Below are 8728 nucleotides of genomic sequence, written 5' to 3'. Positions count from 1 at the left end.
AATATCAATCATTTTCAGGAAATAAAATGGAACTACTGTAGAGACCGGGCTAACAATTCTCCTATCCCACCCCACTCAAAAAAAAAAATGCAATGGGGGAGTCATGGACAATTTGTCAAGGGAGCCACTGGTTGAGAAAGTTTGGGAACAAGTGTCCCAGAGAAACGATACTTTCCTACTTATTGGGTGTATGGCTACACGTTCCGTCCCTGAAAGCTAGGTAAAACCCTGGAAGCTGCGAGAGCAGATACAAAAAATGGTACTAGGCAGCTTGTTTAGAAGTTTAGGTTATTACTGGGTTTTATGCCTTAGTAAGTCGTACAAGTATACTTGTTAGAAGGTGACTGACAGCGATGGCTACAGACACTCCACGCTGCTAATTTACCTTTTTTTATTCTAGCACATCAGAAATATCTTCCATCTCACAGACACAGAAATGGAGATAATGAAATGTGCGGCTATAAAATAGGCAGATAAAATGGTTCTAATCGACATATTTGAAGTTTGACCCGTCCAATTAACCATTTTATCAAGCAACTTTTCGGTTGCAAGTGAGTTGTGAAGCACCAACTGAACTAGATAATGAGCGGGACAAAACGACTAGGTTGAAAGCTCCGTCCTCTCCAGATGGCCGATTGGAACCTGCACAGATCAGTAGACCTGACCTCCATTATCAGCAGCTCATTGTTTGCGAGTTCAGGAACGACAGCCTCCCCACCGACACCCGGCCCCTAGCATGAGGCTCAGGACACGTATTGCATTTAACAGCTTAAAGCTGTACACAACACCTCTTTTGGCGAGAAACTAACATCGCCGTGTCTAAGATGTTAAAAGTATTTCTTTAACTTTTAAGCCAGACGTAGTATTTGCCAACATGCATATAAAAGAAATACAACCAACACAAGATATATGTTTTATGTTTTTTTTATTTGTTTCTTAAACTTTGCGCTGTTCCGGCTTTTCAACTCTGCAGAGAATAAAAGACAGGACAACCATTAGTAAAAGTACCTCACTACTAACGGGAGGTAGTAGTTAAATGACTTCCTAAAAAATACTTACAGCTGGACATTCGACAGCACCACTATTTATGTCGTCAATTATGTCATGTGGTGGCCTTCCATCAACATTGCATCCAACAGACTGAGCAGTGCCGAGGATTTCCTTCACAGTACCTGTTAAAAAAATATCTTTATTTCATGAGCATACTTGTCCATAAACTGGGCATTCAGAACTTAAGGTAAGTTTTGTACAATGTCTGCCTACGTTCCGACTTAAACAAGTGCAAGTCAAATAAGTACAATGAACACATTCCTACGAGCGAGACAGGCAAAGCACGGGATCGCAGTTTGAGTCAAAATCTCAATTAAAACCCAATTTATGTATACATATGGGCAACCAGATTACGTTTATGGAAGGCCTATCACCACATATGGAGAAAGCTTTTAAAGACTAAAGTGTCGTGTACCCAGTTTTTGGCACAGAGCCACCCATAATAGAACAGCCCTGTTTCCTAAAATGGGATTTATTTTCAGCACACCACTGGATTATACAAGTCACTTAGTTTAGACAGGTATAGTGGCGGGTGGCTAGAGCATACCAACAAGAACAAAGAGCGTGTGATAAATACATAAAAATGTATATATACACACACGCATACAGGAAACAGCCCAGCGTCTATGTAATATCTGTCTGCGACAAAGTAAGCTGTGACGTTTACTGCTGGCAGACTGAATAGGGTTTATAATTTATTGTAGTGAATCAGCCACAACGATTGAGTCAGTGTGGGAAAATATATATATATTTTGGTGAAAACGTATCTTCATCGAGGCCCGTGGTAATGTAATTCCCAACCATGTCAACATCACATTGACTCCCACCTTAAGCGTACACGAAGTTAAGGCCCTTATAAGCACGCAAAGGGTAAACATCTTTCTTACCAGAGAGTTCCCTGGCCAGGGACCGGTGCCTCATCTGACGAGCAATGGCAAGAATCTCATCCATACTGATGCTGCCACTATGTTTGACTAAAAAGGAAAAGACATTATTAGCAAGCTGGTCAGACTGGACATTACAAACGCTATACTGTAGTGCTGAAAGCACGCTAAAGCGCCAACCTAAACAAGCTCTGCAGCAAGTGGAAGTCACTTCAAATCCTTGTCCGACAACCCTTGCAGGCCTTTACTGACAACGGCGCTGAAGAGTCCACTTGATTTTAGAAAAACTCGAGTCCGATCGTCTCCATTGAAGGCGTGAGCGCCTGCTCATTTGCACAAAACACAACTGTTGCTTTCAAACGCGTGGGTTAAGAATTTGTCCCCGGCCTTTCGGCACAGAGCTGCCCACGATGAGAACAACCCTGTTTCCTTAGGCGGGATTTAGTTTTAGCACACCACTGGATTATACACAGTCACTGTATTAAGACTGCTATAGTGGCGGGTGGCTGAACAGACCGACCGACCAACACCACCCCCCCCCCCCCCCCCCAACCGCTAAGTAAGATACAATTAAAGTGAACACTCGACCAGCACAAAGAAACTGCAACGGCCAACTGAGCTGCAGTCAACACGTCGAAACAAACGTTCACCAAGTAAACCTACTGTTCTTCTGCTTCTTTCTGTCTCGTGGTGGCTCCTTCAGGGCTTTGATGATCAGAGCAGAGGCAGACGGGACAACTTCAATCTGAAGATTAGGAGAAAAAAAAACTTTTAGCTCACAAGTTACTGACATTATACCCAACCAATGCCATTCATATTAGATGCAAGAGCGAACTACTCGGAAAATTGGCAGACTAAACGGCAATGTAAAGACAACCCAAAGCAAGTGAAAGTAAAATGTTACAGCACGGTCCTTGACTAGTTACCTGAGCTTGCCTATTCTGGATGGTGAGCTTGATTGTGATCCTCAGGCCCTTCCAGTCACCGGTTGCCTTGGCAATGTCATCACCAACTTTCTTGGGAGACTACGGACAAACACAGGATTGATTATATACGAAGACAGTACGCTGATGCTATTTTTTATGGGGTATGGACAGAGAGGAAACCTTAAAGATGGTCGTATTAATAGCATTCGACGTATAGCATGAGAGCTGAAGCTGCACGAACGTTTTAAGGTGTCAGCTTCATTACTCCGGAAGGTCCTAAAACGTGCTCCTTCGTATCCTTTTTAAACCCCGTTCCGGTTCCAGAGTAAAAACTATGATACGAGATGCATTTGCCCTCAATTTAGCATTCCGATTTTTTATCAAAACACTTAACTAAAATTATAAATACCAACTGCACAGCCCCATTTGCTTTGTTAATGCTAGTTTCTGAAATACATACGAAAACAGATGTATACATGGTAAAAAAAACAAATAAAAAAAAACTCACCAAACCCAGAGGACCGATCTTTGGAGCCAAAGCAGAAGTGGCACCCACTTCACCTCCAGTGCATCTCAAAAAAACTGCAAAACAGGCACAATTAGTAAGAACGCTTGTACAAGGACCTTTCCATGCAAGGTAAATGTAAACACGGACATGTGTACCCAATCTTTCGGCACAGAGATGCCCACCAGTGCAGAAAAACTCTGTTTCCTAAACTGGGCTTTACTCTTAGCGCACCACTGGATTATGACTGCCACTGAGACAGGCATAGTGGCGGGTGGCTGAAAATATTCATAGGCATCCTCTCCCAGCTGAGCACAGACGATAATACCCATAACGTGACAGATTCCCAACGGCTGATTACATTTTAGTTTTATCCAGCGCAAAGACAAGTAATACACAGGGCTTCGCGCCCTTTGCTGTAATTCATTTTGTTAACACTGAAGTTTAAGCTGCTCTGGGGTAAATTGGACTTGTACCCTTAATGCAATAAAAGCGTCCAACAAAGCAAACCTTTCGACTAAAATACCTCTTACGTATTAACTGCAGTCGAAATTTAGTTCTAGCCTCGTAACAATCTCATTTTAAAAATGATTGCCCAAAACCATTTTTTTTTTTTTAAATACGCAATCGAGACTAGCCCGGTGACACTCAAGGCAAGTATGCGCGTTATTCTAAATTCCAATACGCGCAGTGCAAGAGTGGCTGACCCAAAGACTCAGCATGCTTTGCTGTGAATTGCGATTTAAAAGGCCAATTGGCGGAATGGGCTTTCCAAACTAGGCCCAATATCTACACCATTCTTAAGTCTAGCACACGTTAATCTGGTCAAACTTTGGTATCCACGGTCCTGCAGAACATAAGTAAGGTTTCTTATTGCTAATGTTAGAGTAAATCGTAGCACGTACAGGTGTAAGTTACTCTTTCTGATTTAAAGATGCAACTTAAAATAAAATAAAAAGTAGATAGAGTAGCCAGTTTTGGTGAGGCGCCTTTAATCCAGAGCGCAGCCATTTAAAAGATATATAAATATATATTACGCAGCCAAAGTGCAAAAACATTAAGTGGAAAGTTGCCACTACAAAATAAGCCGCACATATTTCTGTTACTAAGAAAGGCTATTTAAATAGAAATATAACAAAAAGATGGAAGCGTCATACAGTTCACACCTAAGACTTGATGGGCACAGCACAGTAATAATTTAGAGTGGGGTCGTTAGGACAGCTAACATCAATCAGTATGTGCTCCGATCACGTGTCAGTGACAGAACATGCAGATGCACCACGGATGCCACAGAGTTCAGCACGATGATGCATAAATAAGTGAGACGTACCACTGCGATGCAGGTGTACGTAGTTCGCCCTGAGATGCTTATAATTTAATGTAGGTACACCATTAAAAATAGTCTTAAAATATTACAACGCCGGTAAAATACCTGGAGTACAACATGGCAGGCCAGCTGTAACAGCCAACATACATTCCTGGCGCCAGCCCAACCCCCTCCTTCCTCCCAGGGTCACTTAATTCAGTACAAGAAAATAAACTCCGCAGACTCCCACCCCACCACATGATAGGCCCCGATCGCCAAAAGTCTACACAACCCTATCCCAACAAAATGTTATTAAAGGACTCGCGTCTAGCCGACAGGGCTCCCCCTAACCACCAAACCTTCCATACCGTTGAGAGCGGGCCCCGAAGCCCTGGTACAAGCGCGTTAATCCCGGGTCAGCCGTTTGCTGTACCCCGGGGTTCCCGCTGAGCCGCTCACGTACCGACTTTGATCTCGGTGGGATCAAATTTAGGAGGCATTGCGGAAAGGTACTACCGCTGGCTGCGCCACGGACTGCGGTTTCGGTGTCGGATGAACCCGGATTCGGGACGACCGAAGTAAAGTTGCACCTCAACCGTCTAGATGGAGCGAGAAAAGAGGGCGGGCTGATCGCGCAGCTATGGTATATACTCTCAAATCTCGCGAGAAATCCCTTCGAACACTTTTCTTCGGCCATCTTGTGTTTGGCATCTCTTGCCATACTGAACAGCGCGTGCGCCAACATATCTGTTCGCAGTAGAGCTGGCGTCGACTAAAGTGTTGATTTACATAGCATACAGGACATTAACGCTAAGTGATCGGTTTATTGGAAGAATGTCTACCAGATGGTAGATATTTGTTTACATTACCAAATTTACTACCCCTGAGTCTAAGATCCAGGGCTAAAAGTCTATTTTTAGGGGACAAACATGAGGGGCGTGAAAAAAATCTTAGCCATCCAAGAAATTTTTCAGTTCTACCAAAGCCGCTGAAGCGAAGATTAGCAAAATGTAGCGCCTGGAATATATATACACAACATGTTATTAATGTACATAGGCATATATTGCAATTACAAATTTTCGAGCAAACGCAATAAGAATTTTCAATTCTATGAAGGACAGGGATGCGATGATTATGCTTCTCCTCCTTAGCTGTTTATTATTACAAAAAAATCACAGCAGCCAATCAAAACACTTAATCAAAAATACTACAGCTCCCCTGAACCCAACATATTTCCTCACTACCAATGGGGGGCCATGTTGCTAAATAACTGTCCTAGCTGCCATATTTCTTCCTCTTTCTTTGCAGTGAGAAAAAAAGTGAAAGTCTCTAATGATAAAAGACAGTCCTAACAAAACTGCGAAATTTCCTAGCTACCGTGAAGGAAAGTTTCAATTCTATTAAGGACACGGAGGTGAGGATTATGCAGATCTTTCTTCACTCTTTATTACATAGCAAGTTCAAAGTTCAACAAAAAACGCATCAAAAACCACAAGTCCCATGAGTCTGCTTCCATAGCAACCATTGTCCAATGAGACCCCGATGCTAACAACTGTATAAATGCCCTCGACCACCTCTCTCACCTTCACTGCGGAAGAGACATTTGGTTCTTCAAGTGGCCGCTGCCTCAGATCCTACGGAAAACATACAATATTAAACCAGGCATATCCACAATTCATTAAGCAATACTTAAAGCCTGTATGATTGTAGAAGTCTAGGTTCTTAAACCATTAAACCATAACAAAAAAATAGAAAAACATTACAGAATATTCCAGATACAACCGCTCACAGCAAGAATAAAATCTGCAAACATGTGCATATATATAACAATATAACATATGAATACCACCTTCGTACAATCTCCAAAAGACAACTTCCGGGTGGAAAAAATACGTATCACGTGTAGGGTGGGATAATCCTCGCCTCCGTGTCCTTAATAGAATTGAAACTTCTCTTCACGGTAGCTAGGAAATTTCGCATTCTATGTCAGGACCAGAGGCTAGGATTATGCAAGTTCAAAGCTTACCACCAAAGAGGCTACCTTGTGTATCGGTTTAAAATAGAACTTCTTAAAGACTGACTCCAAGGACCAATCTGCCGCATTCATGATGTCCTCCAACCTACCGCCCACATGGATGGCCTTGGAGGCCATGGCACCTCGAACTGAATGTGCCCCGAATACCTGTATATTGATACCAGCTTTCGCTAGGACCCATCTGATCCACCTAGCAATGGTAGGGGAGGAGAGTGCCTTAAAAGGTTTCTTCAAAGAAATCAACAGCTGACGTTTGCCCGGAGGACGAAGATCAGCTGTCACTTCCTCATACATCTTTAAGCATCGCACCACACACAGTTTGGTAGAGAGAGTAAACGCCGGGTACGATACTGACCTGGTGTTGCATTTGGTTCTGTGCAAACCCGTGAAAGTTACTCCTTCCGAAGAAAACACTCTATCTGAAACATCTAAGGCATTGACATCCAACAGTCTTTTGCATGAGATGAGGCACAATAACATTGCCAGTTTAGCTGGTAACTCCTTCCTAGAGAGATATTGATTGTCCTGCCACGAGGATAAAAGACGCTGAACTAGGTTGACATCCCACAACTCCGAGTACCTGGGTTCAGGAGGTCTGGAGAGTTCGATACCCCTAAGAAGTTTACACACCCAAGGGTGTTCCTCCAATGGATGAAAATCGAGGTGGGAGTGACCCCCCCGAGTTGGCCGACCTAAAGGAATTCACTGTACAATAAGACAAACCAGTGCCCGCTAGCTCCACCAAGAAATTTAGGATATCGGTAATGTAGGCCCCCATGGGATCGGTACGCCTGTCCATACACCAGCGACCCCATCTAGACCATGCAGACCTGTACCGCTTACCAGTCCCTGGAGCCCAGGCTTGTGCAATGAAACCCTGAGCTTCCTGCGAAAGTCGGCAATCCTGCCAGCGAGTCCTGAAATCTTCCAGGCCACCAGTGATAGATGGCCCTGAAGGACCAGAGGATGGAAGTGACCCGACGGATCCTGAAGAATTGAAGAAAAATCCGGAAGACGGATTGGAAAGTCGCACAAGAGCTCCGGAAGAGACGGAAACCACGCTTGGGAATGCCACAGGGGTGTTATTAAGATCACTGCCGCTTCCTGGCGACGTACCTGGGCTAATACTCTCGGAATCAGTAGGAAGGGGGGGAAAGGCATACCTCTGGTGTGGGCCCCAGTTCTGCAGAAATGCATCCACCGCCGTTGCTCCCGGATCCAGGCGCCAGCTGAAGTACAGAGGAAGATGGGTGTTCCACCTGGAAGCAAAGAGGTCTACCGAACAAGGACCCCACCGTTCCATGATCACCCGAAAGACCTCCGGATCCAGCTGCCAATCACTGGAGTCTGACAGGAACCTGGAATTCCAGTCTGCCAAAGAGTTCTGGGAACCCGGAAGATACTTCGCCGTGACAGGGATCTGGTGTTCGAGGCAAAAATGCCAAAAGTCTTTCGCCAGCTCCATCAGGGCCTTCGACCAAGTACCCCGAGGCGGATTATGTATTGCACCGCAGACACGTTGTCCATCCTAAGTAGGACCACGCAAGAGATCCTGTCTCGAGTCAGGGACCTGATCGGAAACTAGCCCGCTAGAAGCTCCAAACAATTGATGTGCATGCTGAGCTCCTGAGTGGTCCAACGTCCCCCGAACGAGATGTCCCCGCAACGGGCTCCCCATACGTGCCGGCTGGCATCCGACTCTATGACCAGGTCTGGAGAGGCCCCAAAAATGGCCCTGCCATTCCATGCCTCCATGTGGTCCAGCCACCACTGCAACTCTGTTCTGACCTCCATGTTGAGAGAGACCAGTTCAGAGTACGTCAGACCGTGGCGAAGGTGATGAGCGTTGAGGCGCAGGAGACCCCTGTAGTGAAGTGGGCCTGGAAAAATGGCCTGAATCGATGAGGAGAGCAAACCCACCACTCTGGCAAGTTGCCGTTGTGAAATCCTGTTCCATCTCAAAACTTTCCTTAGCTCCTTCTTGATTTTGGAGATCTTTTGAGTCGGGAGACTGAGAGATGC

General features: G+C 44.8%; 1 protein-coding gene and 4 non-coding genes across 5 annotated transcripts; all 5 read right to left on the bottom strand.

The window, feature by feature from the left end:
* Nucleotides 1–328: 328 nt before the first annotated feature.
* Nucleotides 329–458, bottom strand: LOC138302289 (small nucleolar RNA SNORA19). The gene has a single exon (XR_011205376.1). It is a non-coding gene; the product is annotated as a small nucleolar RNA SNORA19 (small nucleolar RNA).
* Nucleotides 459–908: 450 nt separating this feature from the next.
* RPL12 (ribosomal protein L12) lies at nucleotides 909–5305 on the bottom strand. The gene is made up of 7 exons (XM_069241373.1): nucleotides 5135–5305; nucleotides 3369–3442; nucleotides 2861–2959; nucleotides 2598–2679; nucleotides 1938–2024; nucleotides 1060–1172; nucleotides 909–967 (listed from the first exon to the last, which is right to left on the bottom strand). Exons 1-7 carry the CDS (start codon nucleotides 5169–5171, stop codon nucleotides 962–964), a joined length of 498 nt encoding a protein of 165 aa, XP_069097474.1. The 5' UTR covers nucleotides 5172–5305; the 3' UTR covers nucleotides 909–961.
* Nucleotides 1458–1583, bottom strand: LOC138302281 (small nucleolar RNA SNORA65). The gene has a single exon (XR_011205369.1). It is a non-coding gene; the product is annotated as a small nucleolar RNA SNORA65 (small nucleolar RNA).
* Nucleotides 2309–2437, bottom strand: LOC138302280 (small nucleolar RNA SNORA65). Its single transcript, XR_011205368.1, has one exon. It is a non-coding gene; the product is annotated as a small nucleolar RNA SNORA65 (small nucleolar RNA).
* Nucleotides 3516–3640, bottom strand: LOC138302282 (small nucleolar RNA SNORA65). Its single transcript, XR_011205370.1, has one exon. It is a non-coding gene; the product is annotated as a small nucleolar RNA SNORA65 (small nucleolar RNA).
* Nucleotides 5306–8728: the final 3423 nt, after the last annotated feature.

The sequence above is a fragment of the Pleurodeles waltl genome, chromosome 6 (assembly GCF_031143425.1).
Source record: "Pleurodeles waltl isolate 20211129_DDA chromosome 6, aPleWal1.hap1.20221129, whole genome shotgun sequence".
NCBI classification, from domain to species: Eukaryota; Metazoa; Chordata; class Amphibia; order Caudata; family Salamandridae; genus Pleurodeles; species Pleurodeles waltl.
Note: the sequence above shows the minus strand (reverse complement) of the source record. Positions and strands in the feature narration are given on the sequence as shown.

Excerpts from the sequence above, each read along its gene's own strand:
- RPL12 (XM_069241373.1), bottom strand. The coding sequence starts at position 5,171 with ATGCCTCCTAAATTTGATCCCACCGAGATCAAAGTCG. Across the intron at positions 3,443-5,134 it reads TCCCACCGAGATCAAAGTCG|TTTTTTTGAGATGCACTGGA; the intron begins GTACGTGAGCGG and ends CCTGTTTTGCAG. Across the intron at positions 2,680-2,860 it reads TCCAGAATAGGCAAGCTCAG|ATTGAAGTTGTCCCGTCTGC; the intron begins GTAACTAGTCAA and ends CCTAATCTTCAG.